Raw genomic sequence first — 24993 nt, 5'->3', positions numbered from 1 at the left:
GCCCAGTGCAAAGCAGCCAGGTGAGGCAGAGAGGTGTTTGGGGTAAGGGGAACGGCCATGGGCTGCTGCTGGCTGCAGGGATCCCCTTCTCAGGCCAGACTTTGAAGCTGCCCAGTAGACTGTTGACACAAACATCAAGCTCCCAGGTGCAACCAAACACATGAAAGCTGAGTTCCTGGAGGTTGTTTGAAAACATGCGCCCCGGAGACAGAAAAATGGCATTCAGTAAACAGGCCGCTGTGTGCAAACAGTACTGTGTTTATGTCACACACAGTGTCCTGCTACATACGTCCCCTTCACCTCTTGTCTGCTACACCCTACTTACAGGCTGTGTATAGAATACACCGAGCACAATGTGTCTGATGAGGTGCTGGTCCGGATGTCTGGGGGACAGAACCCCATGCAATAAATGGCTGCCCCCAATAAGGAATAATTATATCTTAGTTGGGATCAAGTACAGGTACTGTTTTATTATTACAGAGAAAAGGGAATCATTTAACCATGAAATAAACCCAATAGGGCTGTTCTGCCCCAATAAGGGGTAATTATATCTTAGTTGGGATCAAGTACAGGTACTGTTTTATTATTACAGAGAAAAGGGAATCATTTAACCATGAAATAAACCCAATAGGGCTGTTCTGCCCCAATAAGGGGTAATTATATCTTAGTTGGGATCAAGTACAGGTACTGTTTTATTATTACAGAGAAAATGGAATCATTTAACCATTAAATAAACCAAATAGGGCTGTTCTGCCCCAATAAGGGGTAATTATATCTTAGTTGGGATCAAATACAGGTACTGTTTTATTATTACAGAGAAAGGGAATCATTTAACCATTAAATAAACCCAATAGGGCTGTTCTGCCCCAATAAGGGTAATTATATCTTAGTTGGGATCAAGCACAAGGTACTGTTTATTATTACAGAGAAAAGGAATCATTTAACCATTAAATAAACCCAATAGGACTGTTCTGCCCCAATAAGGGGTAATTATATCTTAGTTGGGATCAAGTACAGGTACTGTTTTATTATTACAGAGAAAAGGGAATAATGTAACCATTAAATAAACCCAATAGGGCTGTTCTGCCCCAATAAGGGGTAATTATATCTTAGTTGGGATCAAGTACAGGTACTGTTTTATTATTACAGAGAAAAGGGAATCATTTAACCATTAAATAAACCCAATAGGGCTGTTCTGCCCCAATAAGGGGTAATTATATCTTAGTTGGGATCAAGTACAGGTACTGTTTTTATTATTACAGAGAAAAGGGAATCATTTAACCATTAAATAAACCAATAGGGCTGTTCTGCCCCCAATAAGGGGTAATTATATCTTAGTTGGGATCAAGTACAGGTACTGTTTTATTATTACAGAGAAAAGGGAATCATTTAACCATTAAATAAACCCAATAGGGCTGTTCTGCCCCCAATAAGGGGTAATTATATCTTAGTTGGGATCAAGTACAGGTACTGTTTTATTATTACAGAGAAAAGGGAATCATTTAACCATGAAATAAACCCAATAGGGCTGTTCTGCCCCCAATAAGGGGTAATTATATCTTAGTTGGGATCAAGTACAGGTACTGTTTTATTATTACAGAGAAAAGGGAATCATTTAACCATTAAATAAACCCAATAGGGCTGTTCTGCCCCAATAAGGGGTAATTATATCTTAGTTGGGATCAAGTACAGGTACTGTTTTATTATTACAGAGAAAAGGGAATCATTTAACCATTAAATAAACCCAATAGGGCTGTTCTGCCCCAATAAGGGGTAATTATATCTTAGTTGGGATCAAGTACAGGTACTGTTTTATTATTACCTCTCCATTCCAATACACCGGGTACTGTTCTACTTACCCATCCCAGTGGTTAATCTTCATTTCCACTAAGTGATCGATCATTGGTTTGGTGTATTCCGGAAAGCCAGCCACAAACACACTGCCGAGAGAAAGGACAAATGAAGAGGGGGTAAAGTCTGAGAAGAGGAAATAGGTCACAGACAAGCAAACTTTGTTACTCCAGCTGGGACTACATCTCCCAGAACCCCCCAACAGCTAAACTTCAAAAAGTCCATTAATGCTTATCCAGAACACTGACTGGCCACACACACACACACAGCAATGAGGATATGTGAATAGAAGCAATAGTACAGAATACCTTATGTTCAGGTAACAGTTTGCACGGTTCCCAACTGCAAAATAATCTGCCGTGGTTAAGATGTCGATGCCGTGGGGGAAAGTGCCCTGTGGGAATGACAAAATGAGAAATATTTGAATCCAGGAGAGGCCAGTTGTACCGTACATGCAATGGGAAGGGGCCTACCCAGAATCCCTTGCTCCTGTATACGTACAGGCCTGTGAAACAGTTTGCCTGGGGTTTAGGCTTTAGAACGAGATAAGGAAAGAGTAACTGTCTGTATTGTTTGTTGGTATAAGCAAAAGGAGGAATCCTGGGGATATTGTCCCAACGCTAGGGAACAAATACCTGCAGCAGTATCTCGGATGAATGCTGATTACCCACAGTTCCTTGCAGCATGGGATTACCCAGGATTCCTTGATAAAGTATTAACTCTGTATGCCGCATGCTTTTTAGGTGAAAATACAAAAAAAATCTGTGACATGGAATTACCCAGAATCCTTGGCTAGAGGGCCAGCTCTACGCAGTGTAATTTCAGGCAAAGGAATGTGATTACCCAGAATCCCTGGCTGCAGTGCCAGCTCTAAAAACTATAATTTCAGGCAAAGGCATGTGATTACCCAGAATCCCTGGCTGCAGTGCCAGCTCTACACAGTGTAATTTTAGGCAAAGGCATGTGATTACCCAGAATCCCTGGCTGCAGTGCCAGCTCTACACAGTGTAATTTTAGGCAAAGGCATGTGATTACCCAGAATCCCTGGCTGCAGTGCCAGCTCTACACAGTGTAATTTTAGGCAAAGGCATGTGATTACCCAGAATCCCTGGCTGTAGGGCCATCTCTATGCAGTGTAATTTTATGCAAAGGCTTGTGATTACCCAGAATCCCTGGCTGCAGTGCCAGCTCTACGCAGTGTAATTTTATGCAAAGGCTTGTGATTACCCAGAATCCCTGGCTGCAGTGCCAGCTCTACACAGTGTAATTTTATGCAAAGGCATGTGATTACCCAGAATCCCTGGCTACCCAGAATCCCTGGCTGCAGTGCCAGCTCTACACAGTGTAATTTTAGGCAAAGGCATTTGATTACCCAGAATCCCTGGCTGCAGTGCCAGCTCTACACAGTGTAATTCTAGGCAAAGGCATTTGATTACCCAGAATCCCTGGCTGTAGGGCCATCTCTACACAGTGTAATTTTATGCAAAGGCTTGTGATTACCCAGAATCCCTGGCTGTAGGGCCATCTCTACACAGTGTAATTTTATGCAAAGGCTTGTGATTACCCAGAATCCCTGGCTGCAGTGCCAGCTCTACACAGTGTAATTTTATGCAAAGGCATGTGATTACCCAGAATCCCTGGCTGCAGTGCCATCTCTACACAGTGTAATTTTATGCAAAGGCATGTGATTACCCAGAATCCCTGGCTGCAGTGCCAGCTCTACACAGTGTAATTCTAGGCAAAGGCATGTGATTACCCAGAATCCCTGGCTGCAGTGCCAGCTCTACACAGTGTAATTTTATGCAAAGGCTTGTGATTAACCAGAATCCCTGGCTGCAGTGCCAGCTCTACACAGTGTAATTTTATGCAAAGGCTTGTGATTACCCAGAATCCCTGGCTGCAGTGCCAGCTCTACACAGTGTAATTTTATGCAAAGGCTTGTGATTAACCAGAATCCCTGGCTGCAGTGCCAGCTCTACACAGTGTAATTTTATGCAAAGGCATGTGATTACCCAGAATCCCTGGCTGCAGTGCCATCTCTACACAGTGTAATTTTATGCAAAGGCTTGTGATTACCCAGAATCCCTGGCTGTAGGGCCATCTCTACACAGTGTAATTTTAGGCAAAGGCTTGTGATTACCCAGAATCCCTGGCTGTAGGGCCATCTCTACGCAGTGTAATTTTAGGCAAAGGCATGTGATTACCCAGAATCCCTGGCTGTAGGGCCATCTCTACGCAGTGTAATTTTAGGCAAAGGCATGTGATTACCCAGAATCCCTGGCTGCAGTGCCATCTCTACACATCTCTACACAGTGTAATGCAAAGGCTTGTGATTACCCAGAATCCCTGGCTGCAGTGCCAGCTCTGCACAGTGTAATTTTATGCAAAGGCTTGTGATTACCCAGAATCCCTGGCTGTAGGGCCATCTCTACACAGTGTAATTTTAGGCAAAGGCTTGTGATTACCCAGAATCCCTGGCTGCAGTGCCAGCACTATATTACCCAGAGATACTTAGCAGTGCTATAGAAGGCAGCAGAAGCAGTTGTGAGGTTAAGCACACTAAATGTTACCGTACCTGTCTCCCCACATTCTCCTGGAAGGCTGCCTGAAGGAGAGAGAGAGCAAACAATGGAAAATGAGAAGGCTGAATATAACCAAATACCAGCAGATGAATGGCAAACAAACAGGCTGCAGTAGAAATGACCCATGGCTTTACATTCTGGAATAAAGTGTGCATTGTTTGCGGAACCAGGCCCCGAGGGGTTTTTTTTCTGTCTCTGCCCTTGCTACATCCTTCTGGGGCGGCGTGTCACATGGCGGTGCGTTAGAGCTGGGTGTGGCGGGGAGAGCATGAAGGCGCTGGCGGCGGCGGCTGCCCAAACACAATGATGGTTGGATTGACAGTTTTCTATAGGGAAGTGACTGCAAATAATAAGGCTTCTATCAACCGCCTATTGTTGTTTACATAAATATGTACCCCGACTGCTACTTGGGGACCCTCTGGGACCCCCTCTGAACCTAATCCCAGGTTACCCGCGATGGGAGCATAATTTCAGGTTACCCACAACCCCCCCCCCCCCACGCACATAATCAATGGTTCCTACCAAGAAATCAGACCCCTGCCGGGCCCCTTGTCCCCCTGGGCCTTAAAGACAGGGGGGTCTGCTTCCTCGGTAATTACCCCACAGCCCAGCTGGCAAAGAGACACAGTACTGCTGGTAATGCCTGCCAACTACACTGGGCATTAAATCCCTCTGTACCCATAAACGATGTAACAAATAACCTGTTGGGGGGGGCAGTCAGCATTTATAGTCATGTGACTATGTGCCCCCTCTTGGGGCAGTCAGCATTTATACAGTCATAAGACCAGGGGGTTACTAATGCCATAGTCAATGGGGGCAGTTGGCATTTGTATAGTTATGTGGCAGGGGCACTGTTGGGGCAGTTGGCATTCATGGGCCTCTATGGTGACCCAGTTGTTAGCACAGGGGCAGAAGGCTGGATCAGCCCGGGGGCCACACAATGGATACGGGGGATACTCGGCATATAAACAGGGCATGTTGCTCGCAGAACAGATAAGCACATTCTGCACACTGTGCCACTAAGGGTGAAACCCAGAAGTAGCAGAGCCTGTAATGTTAGCCTGGAGCTATGATTACAACACCGGCTATAGAGTTACACACGGCCCAGTACAGATTCATTTAAAGGCAAATACACTTTATATGTGCTTGTTTGGTTTAAATATGAAATATACTCCCTGCTGCTGTGTTTGCCTTCCAAGCCCCAATACAGTAACTTATTGTTATCATTATAAATAAACCTGTCACCTGTCGCAATACCCACAGGCATCTTGTGTGGGTTAACTATCTCCCACAAGCCCCTAAGGCAGGTTAATATGCTGAATTGTGTGGATTCTGTGTGGGGAATTGGGGTTCCCCAGTTGTGCAATGTGTGGGGGTCACTTACAGAGGCTGCTCTCCTACAATTCACATCTCGGTCGAACACTGCGGCAATCACCAAAGCACTGCAAAATAAAACATTCAGTTACTTTCTTATCAACTGTATGATCATCTGTGTGTGCGTTTAATGATAGATTGGGGCAATCAAACTCTGGAACTAGAGCCGAGGCGAAACAGACTCAGTTTAGGGGCTCCATGCCTTCGAGGCCAATGAGAAGTTGGGGGACTCAGAGCCATTGGTTATAGTGGAGGCTATTGAGATAAATGCTCTATGTGTTGGGGTACAGCAGAGGCTAAATAGATAATGGTTCCAGACTGGGGCAATTCAAGTTCTAAAGAGATAATGGTTGGGGAGATCCAAGTGGGGGATTAGTACCTTTAGGGTACAGCCGAAGCTAATAGGATTCTGGTTTGGAGTCCCAGAGCCCAGGCCCGGACTGGCAATCTGTGGGGCTGCTGTAAGGTGCCATAGGCAGTCACTATTTATTGGGCTGGGGGGGCTGTTTGTGCCTCTGGGTACTGGGAATGCCAGGGGGGCTGTAAGGTGCCACAGACAGTCACTATTTATTGGGCTGGGGGGGCTGTTTGTACCTCTGGGTACTGGGAATGCCAGGGGGGCTGCTGTAAGATGCCATAGACAGTCACTATTTATTGGGCTGGGGGGGGGGCTCTTTGTGCCTCTGGGTACTGGGAATGCCAGGGGGCTGTAAGGTGCCACAGACAGTCACTATTTATTGGGCTGGGGGGGGGCTGTTTGTGCCTCTGGGTACTGGGAATGCCAGGGGGGCTGTAAGGTGCCACAGACAGTCACTATTTATTGGGCTGGGGGGCTGTTTGTGCCTCTGGGTACTGGGAATGCCAGGGGGGCTGTAAGGTGCCACAGACAGTCACTATTTATTGGGCTGGGGGGGCTGTTTGTGCCTCTGGGTACTGGGAATGCCAGGGGGGCTGTAAGGTGCCACAGACAGTCACTATTTATTGGGCTGGGGGGGCTGTTTGTGCCTCTGGGTACTGGGAATGCCAGGGGGGGCTGCTGTAAGGTGCCATAGGCAGTCACTATTTATTGGGCCTATTTTGAATCCAAGTCCAGACCTGCCCCTGGCTGTGGCAACTCAGATTCTAAAAGACAACAGCTGGGGGTTCCAAGTTGGGCCACCATAGATGCTTAATTAATGCTGGCTGGGGCAGGCCACCACTGGAAGTCAAAATTGGCCGTGGCATTTCCAGTACAGAGGCCCCCCCACTGTCTATGGCACCTTACAGCAGCCCCTCTGGCATTCCCAGTACCCACAGATTGCCAGCCCGGGCCTAGGTTGGGGTTTGAAAGAAACATAAATATACAAGTAACACACATCCGGAATATTGGGCTGACCCAAATGAGCCTCACAGCTACCTGTACTACATGCCAAGGAACAAGACCGGGCCTGCCCTTACGGCACAGCAAGGTTCTACAATGCAACAAATTTACCAGTGAATGGGAAACAATTAGTGACTGAATAGGAAACCCCTATGTCATCAAGCTAATTAGCAACCCAATATCCCACCTGCAGGTCCGACTCGCCTTCTGTGCAGCTCAAACGAAACCGGGGCACATTCTCAATCCATATTGTGCTCATTGGATATTTAGATGCTTTGGGCTGCACTGGTTTCTATGCAGACATGCGCTGCGCGTGTAAATGAATTGCTAATTAGCCACAGAGGCTGTGGATTCCATTAGTGAGGCAACTGGAAACGCTGTGCCATTTACAGAAATAAAGGAACTACTAAGGTGCCCCTCTGTGCCCTGACTGCATTTGGCACAGGTTATAGGGCACCATGGAAGGCGAGGGAAATACCAAGGCCACAAAAGTTTCTGGTGATTCTGTTACCTCCCCCCAGGCCCAATTACAGCTGGACACACACAGGACTGGTAGCCCAGAAGGCAGCATGATGAGCCACTCTGATACACAGGTTTCTGCCCAGTTATTATATTTTACCCCCCTAGCCAGGCAAACCCCAGCTGTACCCAAGCAGGCAGGGTAAGGAAGAGTTAGCCCGGGGGTAGTATGATCAGGCCACGCTGAAACCTACTGATTCTGTTACCCCCCAGGGCACCTCTCTGGCAGTCTGTTTACAAGCTTGGCTCCATGTTATAGCAACCGGAGGCTTCAGAGAGAGCAGTTTGCATAACTGAGCGTTTAATTACAAGTTTGCTTGGGGACGGATACCTGGAGCAATAGATGTAGGTATGAGGAAATGTTCCCTTGGCATGGGTGAGCTTGCCCAACACTAATGCCAAGCGGTTTGGCTACTATATACTGGCAGCTGCACCCTATGGCACTGGGATGGGAAGCCTTCCGGCCCCTGAACTGCAATATGGATACAGCATAACTGCCATGTATAAAGAATATACTTTATTAGATACACTAGAGATGCCCAATGTGATGCCCCTCTGGTCAGGTCAGTTGGGCCCAACCCCAGCGCTCTGTGGATATAGCAAAATCCTTACTATTTTACTGAGCTGAGGCCAAAGCTAGAATTGGGCCCAACCCCAGTGCTCTGTGCAACATTTGGATTGAGCAGAAACCTTACTATTTTACTGAGCTGAGGCCAAAGCTAGAATTGGGCCCAACCCCAGCGCTCTGTGCAACATTTGGATATAGCAGAATCCTTACTATTTTACTGAGCTGAGGCCAAAGCTAGAATTGGGCCCAACCCCAGCGCTCTGTGCAACATTTGGATTGAGCAGAAACCTTACTATTTTACTGAGCTGAGGCCAAAGCTAGAATTGGGCCCAACCCCAGCGCTCTGTGCAACATTTGGATATAGCAGAATCCTTACTATTTTACTGAGCTGAGGCTAAAGCTAGAATTGGGCCCAACCCCAGCGCTCTGTGCAACATTTGGATTGAGCAGAATCCTTACTATTTTACTGAGCTGAGGCCAAAGCTAGAATTGGGCCCAACCCCAGCGCTCTGTGCAACATTTGGATTGAGCAGAATCCTTACTATTTTACTGAGCTGAGGCCAAAGCTAGAATTGGGCCCAACCCCAGCGCTCTGTGCAACATTTGGATTGAGCAGAAACCTTACTATTTTACTGAGCTGAGGCTAAAGCCTTACCAAGGTGATGTTATAACAGACACAAAAGTTTGTGCTGGGTCTAATAGCCCATAGCAACCAGTCAGAAGATGACTAGTAAATGTTATTTGCTTAGTGGTTGCTATGGGTTACTGGACACAATCATCGCAAGTTATTACGTTATTATTACCCTCACTATATCATATGGCAAATGAAGCATTCCTCTCAAATCAGCCAAGCAAGCTAATGCACAGTGGGTCAGAAAGGTAAGTGGAAATGAAATGGGGGGGACTATAAGTCAGTCAAAGGGCCATGGGGCAGTGGCATTGTCCTTTAATGCTTTAAGTTCTTACTTGACCTTTAAATTGCTGCCTAAAGAAGTTGGCTTTACCGTCATGGATCATGTAACTGGCGATTGTGTGCAAATCTGAATAAGCAGATTAGGGTTCATTGCATTAGTTCAGTACACTCCCCTGCACCCACAGATATCCCTCACCCCAAATACAGTTTCCTGGGAGCTGCGCCTCTGTGCCGTTCTGGTTTCCCAAGCGTTTATAAGGAAATAAAGGGATATTTTCCCTACAGGCAACTGCACTGGCGACGATGTCAATAAATCAAATAGCAGAACTGTGAAGGTGAAACGGAGGTACAAAGCTTGGGATGAGTTAATGGCAATGTACACAAACGCCTTTGTTCAGCAGCTCCTATTTGCCCCGCACACAGAAAGCTACTTGCCTCAGGCTGCCATTATTACCTATTGCTGAACTGCACCTCCCACAATTCTAGGCTGCTAGAATACAAATGACCAACTGTAATGCTGCTTAGGTAAATTCCATCTACAAGGCACTATTACAGTTAACTTTCCCTTTATATATATATATATATGGAGGATGCCGTCTCTGCCCACCGTAGTCAGAAGAGTAACAGGTGAGAAGCTCCTTTCACCTGTTTTAGCCCAAGGCAGTGTTTGCTGCTTTGCACAAGAGCCAAAGCAAAACGGATCCGACTTCAACAGATCCATTATATTATGTTCTAACCACAAACGCAGCCACTATTCTCTATTGTACAGGAACGTGCTTTGTGCACAAAGGGACTCGGCAACAGCTCGGCTCTCCTACAGCCCTGCGCTCTGAGCCCCCAGCCAACCCTACACTGAAATATACTGGGAACTCTGAGTATCACTCCTGTATTATACGGGATAATGTACCCCCTACTGTAAATGATAAGGATATTAGCAGTCACTGAGGGGTTCTGTGCCCCCCATATAAAGGCACAAGACTGCAGGCTGAGTTATACAGGGAACTCTGAGTATCACTCATGTATTATAGGGGGTAATGTACCCCCTACTGTAAATGATAAGGATATTAGCAGTCACTGAGGGGTTCTGTGCCCATATAAAGGCACAAGGCTGCAGGCTGAGTTATACAGGGAACTCTGAGTATCACTCCTGTATTATACGGGATAATGTACCCCCTACTGTAAATGATAAGGATATTAGCAGTCACTGAGGGGTTCTGTGCCCATATAAAGGCACAAGGCTGCAGGCTGAGTTATACAGGGAACTCTGAGTATCACTCATGTATTATAAGGGATAGTGTACCCCCTACTGTAAATGATAAGGATATTAGCAGTCACTGAGGGGTTCTGTGCCCCCCATATAAAGGCACAAGGCTGCAGGCTGAGTTATACAGGGAACTCTGAGTATCACTCATGTATTATAAGGGATAATGTACCCCCTACTGTAAATGATAAGGATATTAGCAGTCACTGAGGGGTTCTGTGCCCCCCATATAAAGGCACAAGGCTGCAGGCTGAGTTATACAGGGAGCTCTGAGTATCACTCATGTATTATAAGGGATACTGTACCCCCTACTGTAAATGATAAGGATATTAGCAGTCACTGAGGGGTTCTGTGCCCCCCATATAAAGGCACAAGGCTGCAGGCTGAGTTATACAGGGAGCTCTGAGTATCACTCATGTATTATAAGGGATACTGTACCCCCTACTGTAAATGATAAGGATATTAGCAGTCACTGAGGGGTTCTGTGCCCATATAGGGGAACAAGACTTCAGGCTAAATTCTTTTATACAGTTCAGGTCTATGAGGATTCACTTTACAGTATATTCATGGCAGTTATATTTTGAGAATAAATCCTTATATTAAGCCAGATGGACCCAGTGAATGTCAGGCTCCTGTGCACCTTTAAACGCAGGTTAGGTTGAACACGAGGGCGTCGGATTGCCCGTGCCAGTGCTGGCACAGCCCAGAGTGCCCTGCTTGATTATCAGCAAATCCAAACAGGATCCGGCCGTTTGTACCTGCAGATCTGGGCTATTGTTGCCGGAGTTTCTGCGATACTGCTTTACAAGGATTTCCTAACAGTAGAGAAGAGTTGGTTTCAGGCAGCGTGGGAAATCTCTCGGCACGGCGTGCCCCGGCCTGCCTGCCTTTCCCACAACTCCCTGCAATGCAATGCAATACATGCACAGATTATATCCTTATCCAACCAAATTGCTCTAACCTGCCCAGCCGACTAAACGACCAATCGCCGCGGTACCAAAATGATGGCGTCGGTAATTCTGAGCCCACATATGGGTTAACTGCACTACTTTCTATTGCGGTCCATGTCCAAAACCAACAATCAGACTCAAACCCGGTGCTTTCTGGTCACACAGCGCTGCCCATGGCTGACATGTAACACAAGAGAAAAAGCTGGAAAGTACCAAAGTACCACTTATAAAAGAGCTCAGAGGAGAGTTTGGGGGAATTTCTGTACATTTGATAACCACTACTTCCGCCTCTTTGCAGCTTTCAAATGGGGGTCACTGACCCCGGCAGCCAACAACTATCGCTCTGTGAGGCTCCAGTTTTATTGTTATTGTTACTTTTTATTCCTTATTTTTCTATGCAGGCCCCTCCCCTATTCATATTCCCATCCCTAAACCACTGCCTGGTTGCTAGGGTAAATAATACACTGGCAACCAGATAACTGCTAAAATACCAAATGGAGAGCCAAATAGAGACCATCAAAAATAATATAAGACCAACTGCAAACTGTCTCAGAATATCAATGTCCGCAACATATTAAAAGTTAATTGAAGGTAAACTACCCCTTTAATACTATATACAAGGAACCATGTACAATTTGCTTTATGGCAGGAAAGCATTATCAATAGCGTCGGACTGGGACCCCAGGGCCCTACCAGAAAACCTTAGACCATAGGCCCCCTCTCCAAATTATTATACCTTCTTTTCTCGCCCAAACTCTTTACTCTCCCAGTCTCTTTTATTTACGTGCTAGCATCTATTCGTTCATCTATTTCTCCTCTTTCCGTTCAGAAATAGGGAATGACCATGAAACAGGCCAAATGGCTAGAAGCAGGAGGGCCCACCGACCCATGGGCCCACCGGGAGTTTTCCTGGTATCCCTGTGGGCCAGTCCGACACTGGTTATCAATGTTATCTGCAGCTTTCCTGGAAACAGGTTTACTGGAGGGATCACAATGCCCGGTACAGCATTTCTGTCTTGCTTTACGGCAGGGATTTTTGATATAAGCTCGGTTTCCCAGCGCGCAGGAGAGTCTAGCCCCGCAGCCAGTTATCTGAGAGCAGGAGATTAAGCACAGGCCCTGCCCTGTTCCTCCTCGCCACAAACAGCCCCCGGGGCGAGCTCTATCGCACACCCACACTGCACGCACTGTTTCAACTGCGCCCGCGTTGTCCGACATGTCTGGGGGCGACTCAGGAGAGATGAAGCTTACTCAGCACTTTTCTGCAGGGTGTTGGGAAAGGATCTGTGTCACTGGCGGCACAGTCAAAGCTCGTGATATCTACCTTTGGGCCGGGGCACAGAACCGGAGCCAGAGAGGGAGTTTGATTTGCTGTTAAGCCCTTGGGGGAAGCAATCACATGATGTTCAGAAGAGCAAGCAATATCAGTGAATAGTCTGGGGGGAAAGGGAATTATTGCAGATACAGTAGATGCGTTCAAGGAAGAGTTGGCTGCAAACACAGGGGTATTCCCATTAATACTCAGTACAAGGCTGATCTACTGATGGAACTGATTAGGGCTGCACCGAATCCACAGCTGAACCCCAAATCCTTTGCAAAAGATTCGGCCGAATACCAAACCGAATCCACATTTGCACATGCATTTAGGATAAGGAAGGGTTAAAGAGAACCACAAGCTTCACGTGTGGTGAAAAAACTTCAACTTCCGTGTTTATGAGACAAAAAGTCACGTGATTTAAAGGATTCGGATTGAGTTCATTAGAGGCATGGATCTGGCCAAATCCCAATCCTGCTGAAAAAGGCCGAATCTTGGCCGAATCCGGAACTGAATCCTGGATTCGCTGCTTCCCTAGAACTGATCTAATCTAATGGGACTGGTATGGAGATCCAAATAACGGAAAGACCCCTTATCCAGAAAACCCCAGGTCCTGCTTCAGGGGCCCGTTCACCCCCCAATGGGCCCCCACAGCGGCCTTCACACCGCCCCCTGCAGGGGCCCCCTCCACCTGTCCAACCCCCCGGATCATGCGTAAGTGAAACTTACCTTCAACATGTCCAGGGAGAGAGACTAATGGATCGGGGGAGCGTCCTGCAGGAATTGGACCTGGCAGCCCAGTCCGACCCTGGTCTCATACCTGTACCAACTGTACATCAGGGATAACCACTAGAATATATTGGGGTGGCACTGGCCACCCCAATAGTTAAAATGGCATTGGGGCAGAAACGGCAAGGAGGCCATGCAGAGTGAAATGAGCCCCCACAAACAAGATGGAGTAGGGCCCAATGGCATAACTGCCATATATTAGACAGCAGTGAGGGCTCATGGGAAAGGGTAGCACAGCTGTGGGGTCTGCTTTATGGCTTCCACTTGCACCTTCACCAAAAGGGAAGAAGTGGTGTGAGCGACGGTCGAGGGTGCAGTCATTGCTGGTGGTGGAGGCCCCAAAAATAATTTTGCTTGGGGGAAGGAAGGTTCCACCCGAGTCATATTATGACACTGGTAAAGTCAGTTTTAGGGGCATTATCCCATAAGTGCCCAAACAAAGGCACTGCAGGCCAAGGAACAGCTCTCCCTTAGGATGTGGTTGGACGCACATATAATTATACATTTTGCCAATGTTTTCCTACCCTCCTACGTGTGGGACTGCCATTTGGATATACCCAGGGCAGGGCACAACCAGTTAAACATGCACCACTGGAAAAACGTTTCCGGTGGTTTGTTTTTGTAAAGGGCCCAATTAAAGGGGTTGTTCACCTTTGAGGTAACTTTTAGTATGATGTAGAGCAGGGGGTCCCAACCTTTCTTATTTGTGAGACAAAATCAAATGTATAAAGACTTGGGGAGCAACACAAGCACCATAAATGTTCATGGAGGAGCCAAATAAGGGCTCTGATTGGCTATTAGGCAGCCTCTATGCACCCTATCAGCTTACAGGGGCTTTATTTGGTAGGAAATCTTGTTTTTATTCAACCAAAACCAAGTCAGGAATTCAAAAATAACTCCCTGGTTTGGGGGCACTGGGAGCAACACTCAAGGGGCTGGGGAGCAACATGTTCCCCCCCCCCCCGAGCCACTGGGTGGGGATCACTGATGTAGAGAGTCCTATTCTGATAAAATTTGAAATTGTTCTTCATTTTTTATTATTGCCATTTTTTTTTATTATTTCACTTTTTGTTCTGCAGCTGTCCAGTTTGGAGTTTCAGCAGTTATCTGGTTGCTATTGTCCAATTTACCTTAGTAACCAGGATTCATTTGAAAGAGTGACTGATATATGAATAGTAGAGGGGCTGAATAGAGAGATAAGTAATAAATATCAACAATAAAACTGGAGCCTCACAGAGCATTAGTTTTTGGCTGCCGGGGTCAGCGACCCCCATTTGAAAGCAGCAAAGAGGCAGAAGAAGAAGGTAAATCATTCTAAAACTATAAAACACAACCTCTTTAATGGGCATTCTATTTCCACCTGGTTGGAGAGAGAGAGAAAATTCTGTAGGATTTTTGTGGTTCTTATAATGTGGCACTGAAACACTGGCCCATAAAACAAGTCCGGATGTGGGTGATGCCCGATGAACCCTACCTAACTGAATGTGGAATGCCAACTGTCAGGTTTAAAGAATTATGGCTTCACACATGCCAATGGCCTACCGTACTACCTGGGATGACAGCAGAGGATTCTGGGAGATGTAAATGACCCCCTGGAAGGCTGCCCCCATTGGAACACTAAGGGAGTGCATTTGTGCTTACAGTGCACAAGATATAATCCTCCGGAGAGTCTACGCTGGGAGGGGTGATACCAGCATGGGTGGCCCCACCTCTCTCCGAAAGCTTAGAGCTCTTGGCATTAATAAAACGCACGGCTAGATTGCAGTGTTTTCATAGGGTGCCCACGCCCTGCAATAGTACCTTGAGCCCTGATCAATTCCGTGGGGTGATTCATACGGGCTTGGGAGCTTGACCATAACCACACCAATAAGGATGCCGAGGGCAGGAATAGAGTATAAGGGTATTATACCCACTCCTGCCAAGCTCAAGGGATGCTGGGATTTGTCTGAACAAAACAGGGGGGTCACAGATTGAAAATCCCCCAAAGAGAGTGGAGTCAAATGCATATTTTATAGTCGCTGCTCACAGAAAGTAATTATAAGCAACCCAATGGCAACACCTACACTGTATTTATGGGAGAACACAGTAACCTTAGGGCTAGTGAACTGCTCTGTTTTGGCAACAGTCCGGCTCAGCAACATAAACTGATCAGTGCGACTCTGCAACCTTACCTGGCTATTTCATTCACAAACGGGTTCATCTCTTGCGGATCATAGGCCCGAGCAAACGCCCAGCACACGTAACAGGCAGCATCCCTCACATTGGAGCCAACGCTGCAGGCCCCCCGCTTCTCATCATACACCAGGGCCTTCAGAATCAGGGGAACAACTGGAAATGAGAAAAAATGGAAATTAGAGAAGAGGGGCTTCCAATATCCTTATCATTTACAGTAGGGGGTACATTATCCCTTATAATACATGAGTGATACTCAGAGTTCCCTGTATAACTCAGCCTGCAGCCTTGTGCCTTTATATGGGGGGCACAGAACCCCTCAGTGACTGCTAATATCCTTATCATTTACAGTAGGGGGTACATTATCCCTTATAATACATGAGTGATACTCAGAGTTCCCTGTATAACTCAGCCTGCAGCCTTGTGCCTTTATATGGGCACAGAACCCCTCAGTGACTGCTAATATCCTTATCATTTACAGTAGGGGGTACATTATCCCTTATAATACATGAGTGATACTCAGAGTTCCCTGTATAACTCAGCCTGCAGCCTTGTGCCTTTATATGGGGGGGCACAGAACCCCTCAGTGACTGCTAATATCCTTATCAGTTACAGTAGGGGGTACATTATCCCTTATAATACATGAGTGATACTCAGAGTTCCCTGTATAACTCAGCCTGCAGCCTTGTGCCTTTATATGGGGGGCACAGAACCCCTCAGTGACTGCTAATATCCTTATCATTTACAGTAGGGGGTACATTATCCCTTATAATACATGAGTGATACTCAGAGTTCCCTGTATAACTCAGCCTGCAGCCTTGTGCCTTTATATGGGCACAGAACCCCTCAGTGACTGCTAATATCCTTATCATTTACAGTAGGGGGTACATTATCCCTTATAATACATGAGTGATACTCAGAGTTCCCTGTATAACTCAGCCTGCAGCCTTGTGCCTTTATATGGGCACAGAACCCCTCAGTGACTGCTAATATCCTTATCATTTACAGTAGGGGGTACATTATCCCTTATAATACATGAGTGATACTCAGAGAAAGCTTATCCAGCAGACAGAAAGTTCCCAGGCAGAGTAGAGGGACTATAAAGCAGTACTACAGTAGCTTGGTGCCTTGGTCTAACTTGCCCTTTACTCCCACAGTACAGAGGCAGCTGATCAGCACACAATGCAAACATTTGTCAGTTCTCTGCCCCTCAGGACTTCCTGTTGGCAGGCTCACATCAGGTATTAATGTAACCTACCCAAGCTTCTCCCAGCAGCTAGCAAGCCATTTTATGGCCTTTCATGGCCCGCAGTAATTTGTAGCCCACGGCTACAACAGAAAATACCAACTGAAATTCCAATTGACAGGGCACAATCTGTGGCAGCCAATATTCCCATGCAAAGAACAATGGGAATACGGGAGATGAGAGGCGCCGCAGAGCTTTATTCGCTATAAGGATAGGAGACTTGGGTTCCTACTGAGGCTTCTCAGGCCGTGGGTACTGACAGAACATACCGCTACATAAACTGCAGCATAATTCCCACTGGGGTTCTCAACTGTGTATAAGTGAGCTAGGGATGTCTAGACTGCAGAAAGCTAAACAAATCCTATGAGACCTACCATAATTATAATTATCACTGGGCAGGCCTGGAATTAAATATATTGATATTTTTTAAACTGTCATAAATATATTTCTTTTTCCTTGCTAGGCATTCCTACAGTATGCAGCCTGCTAATTCATCCTGGGTTACAATGGGATTCAAACTAGAATCTCAGCCATAAAGCAGGGCAGGACTGCTGCTTACAATGGGGGGATCAGATAGGATCTGTGCCACTGTGACAGAATGCTCTGTTATACAGATAGCTAGAATCTCAGCCATAAAGCAGGGCAGGACTGCTGCTTACAATGGGGGGGTCAGATAGGATCTGTGCCACTGTGACAGAATGCTCTGTTATACAGATAGCTAGAATCTCAGCCATAAAGCAGGGCAGGACTGCTGCTTACAATTGGGACCACTAAATGAGGCCTCTTTTTGACATGGGACAAATGATGGGAAGCTGCCTGAGAGACAATAATGAAAGATAAATGCAAAAAGTGGGCATCCATGAATATGCGCAGCGTGTGTGTGGGCTCTGAAGCTGCCATGTGGATGTACAATCAAATTTAAAGGGGAGGTTAAACTAAATGTTCACTTTAAGTAAGTAGAATGCCCTATTCCTAGCAACTTTGCAAGTGGTTTCCATTATTTATTTGTTATAGTTTTTGAATTATTTGCCTTCGACTTCCAACACTTTGCAGTTTATAAATGGGGGTCGCTGACCCCTGCCAATAATGATGGCCAGATGCAAAATGTTTCAGAATATCAATGTCTACATTAAAGGTGAACTGTCCCTTTAAATTAATATAACTGAACACATTTGCCCTAAGGTCCCCCCCCCACTCGTGCTACAAAAATGACAAAAACTAACAAACTATTGGGCAATGTTTAGCTTATTAAGATTTATGGGAGGCATCTTATCTCTCTAGATACCCCCAGGGTAGGAAAGGGCCCCAATGAGCCACTATTTGCTGCAACAGAAATATTAACAAGAGTATATTGCAATAAAAACAGAGGCAGAGACGTGCAAAGAATGCGGCCAAACTTGCCCCAAGAATGCAGCTTTATTGGCCCCAATAAGGGGGGGGGGGGTATTTGAGTGCAAAGCCCCTGCCGGTACGCTGCACCTAAAGGAACATAGCCCAATGGCCGATGGCTACACCACTTCATTTATTAGAGAGCTGTTACTGCAGGCAGTTAAATACAATCTCTGATTGGTTGCTATGGGCCCAGTGTCTACAGCAACCAGGGATTTGTCTGAATGTCAGACTTGCTAATATCAAGAAGCACCCACAAGGGCCAGTGTACTCTACCTGCCCTACACTGACATTGTGCGTTTATACAGGGGTCGCTTGGGCCGGAAGCCGTTGCCCTTCCCATGACAATAGCTGGAGACGCCTTACAAGGCTTGCCGGAAATAAGACGGGGTGTTGCTGCAATTAAATATAAAAACACCTTGCATTTTGCACAGATAATTATGTGACACACGCCTAGATCCACCCCGGCCTCAGGTGCACGCGGGGTAAAAGCTCTGCACATTGTTATACCTATAGGTCATACTAAAGCTTGCTACTAGCCCCACGGGAGGGACGGGCATATACTGAGGGGCAATTGGGGCAGCTCGTCATTACCAGCATTTAGACTAATACCCCAGTTTTATACATCAGCCATCACCTTTGCATTTGGCTACTTTAGGGACATTTAAAAAAGCCATAAAACTTCTCTGCACATTGTATGCCCAGAACATTCCCTCTCTGTATATTTGTATTTATACATATGGGTAGGGGGTGCCATAGTGTTTCCCTTAGACAGTACAGTATGGGGGTACAGCTTATTGTGTGCCCAGAACATTCCTTCTCTGTATATTTGTATTTATACATATGGGTAGGAGGTGCCATAGTGTTTCCCTTAGACAGTACAGTATGGGGGTACAGCTTATTGTGTGCCCAGAGCATTCCTTCTCTGTATATTTGTATTTATACATATGGGTAGGAGGTGCCATAGTGTTTCCCTTAGACAGTACAGTATGGGGGTACAGCTTATTGTGTGCCCAGAACATTCCTTCTCTGTATATTTGTATTTATACGTATGGGTAGGGGGTGCCATAGTGTTTCCCTTAGACAGTACAGTATGGGGGTACAGCTTATTGTGTGCCCAGAACATTCCTTCTCTGTATATTTGTATTTATACATATGGGTAGGGGGTGCCATAGTGTTTCCCTTAGACAGTACAGTATGGGGGTTATAGCTTATTGTGTGCCCAGAACATTCCTTCTCTGTATATTTGTATTTATACATATGGGTAGGGGGTGCCATAGTGTTTCCCTTAGACAGTACTGTATGGGGGTACAGCTTATTGTGTGCCCAGAACATTCCTTCTCTGTATATTTGTATTTATACATATGGGTAGGAGGTGCCATAGTGTTTCCCTTAGACAGTACAGTATGGGGGTACAGCTTATTGTGTGCCCAGAACATTCCTTCTCTGTATATTTGTATTTATACATATGGGTAGGAGGTGCCATAGTGTTTCCCTTAGACAGTACAGTATGGGGGTACAGCTTATTGTGTGCCCAGAACATTCCTTCTCTGTATATTTGTATTTATACATATGGGTAGGGGGTGCCATAGTGTTTCCCTTAGACAGTACAGTATGGGGGTACAGCTTATTGTGTGCCCAGAACATTCCTTCTCTGTATATTTGTATTTATACATATGGGTAGGGGGTGCCATAGTGTTTCCCTTAGACAGTACAGTATGGGGGTACAGCTTATTGTGTGCCCAGAACATTCCTTCTCTGTATATTTGTATTTATACATATGGGTAGGGGGTGCCATAGTGTTTCTGTAAGTTTCTGTAAGTTTCCCTTATAGAGGGATGCTGCCAAATAGTCTCCCATAGGGCAATCTGCAATTTCAATGACAAAAGCTGCTCTTCAGGACATGGGAAAAGGGTTAATACGTGAGTGAAACCTGGGTTGCTGTGAAATGCGTTGGCTGCGCTTACACAAACAATGAATGCCTTGGCACAGCGGGTACAGTGGGTATCCACCTGCTCGGCTGAGGAGCGTAGGACATGAAATTAAAAACACCACTCTGTGTAGCCTCGGGGTAACTACAGGCACCTGCTGGGCTCCTCCCTAACCGCACAGGGCAGGTTGTAACAATGATCTCCCATGAGAGAAGCACTGAGTCTGTGCCGGGGTTCCTGCCGCTGCCTCTCATCCGCAGCAACATTCCGCCTCGGCATTCCTATGTGCAACTGGATGGTGTTCACAGGGGTCCTGGGAGTTACGTTAAAGGGGAACTCAACCCAAATGCTGGTTTTGGCACAATGAATGGAAATGTCATTCTAAGCAACATTCCAATATACATTTGCTGTATATCTTTCCTGGTTTTAAAGGGGATCTAAACTTGCACTTGCAATTTACATCAATTTACTGTTTAAACGGCTTCTGAGATATTGGCAGTTTTACACCGCTAATATCAGGCTCGCTGACCCTAGGGTAAAGTGACTAAGGGTGGCCATACACAGGCCGATTCTAGCTGCCGATATGGGTCCCTTAGACCAACTCGGCAGCTTATCGGCCCGTGTAGGGCCACTAACGACGGGCCACTAACGATGGGCCTGCCTGACCGATATCAGGCAGATATCGATCGGGAAGGTTTAAAAATGTAGCCAGATTGGGGACCGCATCAGCTCGTTGATACAGTCCCCTAACCGACTGCGCCTATACCCATTGCTGTAATTCGAACGTTTGGCCCCAGGGCCAAACGTCCGGATTAGCCGGAAATAGCCCAATATCCCCCACCCGTAGGTGGGGATATCGGGAGAAGATCCACTCGCTTGGCAAGGTTGCCAATCTTAACGTGTATGGCCACGGTTATGCAAGCAAGGTCACTTAGGGTCAGTGTAAAACTGCTAAAATATCAGAAACCATTAAAAAAAGTGAATTAATTTAAACTGCACAATAACTTCACTTAAATCAGTTCTTGTTTTGTCTTTAGATCCCCTTAAAAGTTATTTGTATATGTGATTGCTCTTGAAAGCATTACTTGTCCGGCTGTTTATGTTCTCTGCACTGCTGGTTCCAACTGCAGAAACAATATAGGGGAAGCCAACTGAATAACCTGGGGGGGAACAGACTGCTGCAGGTTGTCGGTGGAATCCCCCTTTTTAGAAAATGTATGTTTTTTGGGTTTTTTTTTCTCAAGATGGCAGTCGGTGGCCACGCTGGCCATGTAAGTTTATGGGGACTGGAACCATACCATGGGAGGAGCCAAGTGGAAATCTGACCATGGCCAAAGGCTGACTGAGGGCCCCTAATAGGGATGTGTATCGGGGGCCCCAGACCAAGCTGAGTGTTCCAGAAGATGCTACTAAGCGGCGCGGCACTTCCTGGGCCTGGGTGTCACCTGGTTTTCCCTGCATTACCATAAGGGTGTTTTCGGCCAACTGTATATTTAATAGACAGGGAGGATCCAGAAAAGGTTAAAAAAAAGGGAATTATTAGAAGGAAGTAAGTAATAAGCAGATTTAACCCCACAGATGCCAGTGCAGCAGAGCGGTTAATATTCCCTGGAGGCAGTGATTTATTGCTTTCTGTTATGGCTGCACTGGTGCTGGCAGATACACTGGCGAGGCTTAAGGGGGGGTCGGGGGATACACGCTGCATATGTATGTAGGTCAAATGGCTGAACCGCATAGGCTACTTCTACTACTAATTACTAATGTGCAGCCCCCAAAAGCTTTTATTTTAAGCATATCTATAGCTGTACCTTTAACTGCCCCCCTCCCTATTTAATAGGGTACACTGAGGGGCTGATCCACCCGAGTGGGTCTCCCCTTCCATTCCAGAGGGCACCCTCCCCAAAGCCCCGATGCCTAAAATTCTATACATTTGAAACATGGCCTCTCCCAAAAATGAGGGGAAAAAAAGCTATTACTTCCCCTTTAGAAACACCTGTTCCCTGCCCTGGCGTGAGTTGCAGCAGGTGAGGGAGGCGTCGCCCATGTACCTTGCTGCGCCCCCCCAAAGCCCATTCGTAGCCAATCAATTAGAACTGTCCCATAATTAAATGGTTGCTTTAAGGGCCCCTACAGTCACGGTGTGAAGGCTTCATGTATTTTCAGAGCCAAACCAGAAATACAAGTATATTGGAATTCTCGTATTGGTTTAACAATGACATGGACCAGATCACGGCCACCCACCCAAATTCTTCAGCCGCCCCCCTCCTTTATCTACAAGAATGATACCATTCCTCCACTCCCTCTCTGTCAGGCCCAATGGTTCATATTTATTCCCTAAACTTGTGTTCCTCAAACTCCCACACTGCCCCAAACAGGCATTTACGTGGGGCAGGGATGATGGGTAATTATTGGCTTTTTGCAGTAATCCCATCTGGCTGTCACCCTATCAGATACCATCAGTGTAACTGGTACCATCTAATAGGGCAGGTAACGTGGCAGCTTCCCCGTCACTGGGGGACAGATTTAGTTGCCCACCCTGGTTCCTATGGGATAGGACTGATCCTAATCAAACGAGATCAACATGAAGCTTAACTGTCCTGGGCTTAGTGGGACCCACGGCCGCTGCATAAGCTCCAATTAGAGCGAGGAGAGAGGGTTGGAGCCAGACACTAATACCAAGTAATCTCCTATAAGGGGCTTTGGGGAAATCCCATTGTAGGTGTCACTGGGCCCTGCATGGGTTTCCCTATTGACCCACAGAGTGTATAGGAAGCTGACAAGAACCAGAATGTCCTGTCCCACCGGAACCAGCTGAAAAGCCCACATGCTGGAACTAGGGGTAGGCCTAGGGGCAACGATATGGGGGGGGGGGGGTGCCAGGCAGGTACCTCTTCTGCTTACCCCTAGCCCACACTCTCTTGCCCTTGCCACGGAGGGAGGGCCAAGGTGGCCTAAGGTGCCTGGCTGGCTTGGCCCACCTTTGGGTGGTCTGCATGGTATCCTTTTGGGATACGGCAGACGGGGCCTCGACCCAAATTCAGAAATACGCCAAGCAAGCGTGTCTGCAAGCAGGCAATATGTAATAATAACTCCCATCATTCAGCTGTGTGCCCGGGCCCTATATATAGGATATTAATTACACCAATTAATGCACCCGTCCGACCAGTCTGCAACATGACTGTGCCCAGAATGATGCCATCGTTACACAACACAGCCCAAATTGCTCTCGTTTGGAAACCGACACATTATAGGCACTGAGGCAATTTATCAGTCATGTGTGCGCCCCGAGGGGGCAGAGAGATGCAGTTTCACTGCTTGATACAAGAGCAAGCACTCCCCGTCACCATAGTAACACTTCATGTGTGCAAAAGCTTCCTTCATCTATGTGCATTTATTTAACTGCGGGTGGGAGCTGCCATATTGTTTCCCTTAGGCAGTGTATGTAAGCAAACAATACTTATATTAAAGGGGTTGTTCACCTTTGAGTTAACTTTTATTATGAAGTACTCTAACATTTTGTTATTATTTGTTTTGTTTTTTTTGTTTTGAATTTCAGCAGCTATATGGTTGCTAGGGTTAACATTACCTTAGCAACCAGGGACTGGTTGGAATGAGAGACTGATAAATCTATAGGAGAGGAACTAAATAAAAAATTAAGTAATAAAAAGTAACAATAACAATAAAATTGTAGCCTCACAGAGCAATAGGTTTTGGCTGCCGGGGTCAGTGACCCCTGTTTGAAAGAAGAAGGCACATAATTCAAAACCTATGAAAATGAAATAATGAAGACCAATTGAAAAGTTGCTTAGAACTGGCAATTCAGCGCCACAGAATACGTTAGCTCTGTATAAATAAGCGCTAATAAACCCAATAACGCCAGCTAAGGAAGGGTGACCTAATTTGAGGCTGCAGCTAAACGCAGGGCATGAAGCCACGTACAGGTTACACCTGTTTGCTTAATATCAACCACTGATCAAAGGGCCACCCCCGCAGTTCCGTGTGTGCTGGGTGCTGGGTGCTCCTATGGTCACAGGCTCCTCAATCAGAGGGCACAAATATACAAACACTTCCTGAATTGGCTTACCCACAATCCCTGAGAACTACATCTCCCAGCATCATCTCCAAACAAATTAGATAAGCCGGAGGTATCCAACCCCTAATTTGGATTTATTTTGAAAAAAATATTAAATAAAAATAAAATATATCTAATAACTTGTAAAATGATATATATAAATCTGGTTAGGTTATTTGTCTGTCTATCCCGGAGCAGCAGTCCCAAGGAATGACCCATTGAGTTGGTTCTTCTACTGGACACTGTGCAGCAGGTTATGGGTGCAGGGCAGGCTGTGGGGGGCAGAGAAGGCTGTGGGTGCAGAGCAGGCTGTGGGGTGCAGGGCAGGCTGTGGGGGAAGAGAAGGCCATAGGTGCAGAGCAGTTTGTGGGGTACAAGCAAGATGTGGGGTACAGGGCAGGCTGGGGGTGCAGGGCAGACTGTGGGGTACAGGGCAGGCTGGGGGTGCAGGGCAGACTGTGGGGTACAGGGCAGGCTGTGGGGCGCAGGGCAGGCTGTGGGACGCAGGGCAGGCTGTGGGGCACAGGGCAGGCTGTGGGGTACAGGGTAGGCTGTGGGGTGCAGCACAGGCTGTGGGTGCAGGGCAGGCTGTGGGGTGCAGGGCAGGCTGTGGGGTGCAGGGTAGGCTGTGGGGTGCAGGGCAGGCTGTGGGGTGCAGGGTAGGCTGTGGGTGCAGGGTAGGCTGTGGGGTGCAGGGCAGG

At 46.7% G+C, this 24993-nt stretch overlaps 1 protein-coding gene across 2 annotated transcripts in view; it reads right to left on the bottom strand.

Annotated features, from left to right (window-relative positions):
- tbcd (tubulin folding cofactor D) overlaps positions 1 to 24993 on the bottom strand; it is a 115147-nt gene that overhangs the window by 39095 nt on the left and 51059 nt on the right. For both annotated transcript variants that reach the window (XM_031894165.1, NM_001078911.1), the window contains 5 exon segments: positions 15654 to 15810; positions 5818 to 5875; positions 4427 to 4456; positions 2160 to 2245; positions 1860 to 1940 (listed from right to left, as the gene is read on the bottom strand). In XM_031894165.1, the coding sequence (XP_031750025.1) occupies positions 1860 to 1940; positions 2160 to 2245; positions 4427 to 4456; positions 5818 to 5875; positions 15654 to 15810 (412 nt within the window).

This window comes from Xenopus tropicalis, chromosome 10 (genome assembly GCF_000004195.4).
Source record: "Xenopus tropicalis strain Nigerian chromosome 10, UCB_Xtro_10.0, whole genome shotgun sequence".
NCBI classification, from domain to species: Eukaryota; Metazoa; Chordata; class Amphibia; order Anura; family Pipidae; genus Xenopus; species Xenopus tropicalis.
Note: the sequence above shows the minus strand (reverse complement) of the source record. Positions and strands in the feature narration are given on the sequence as shown.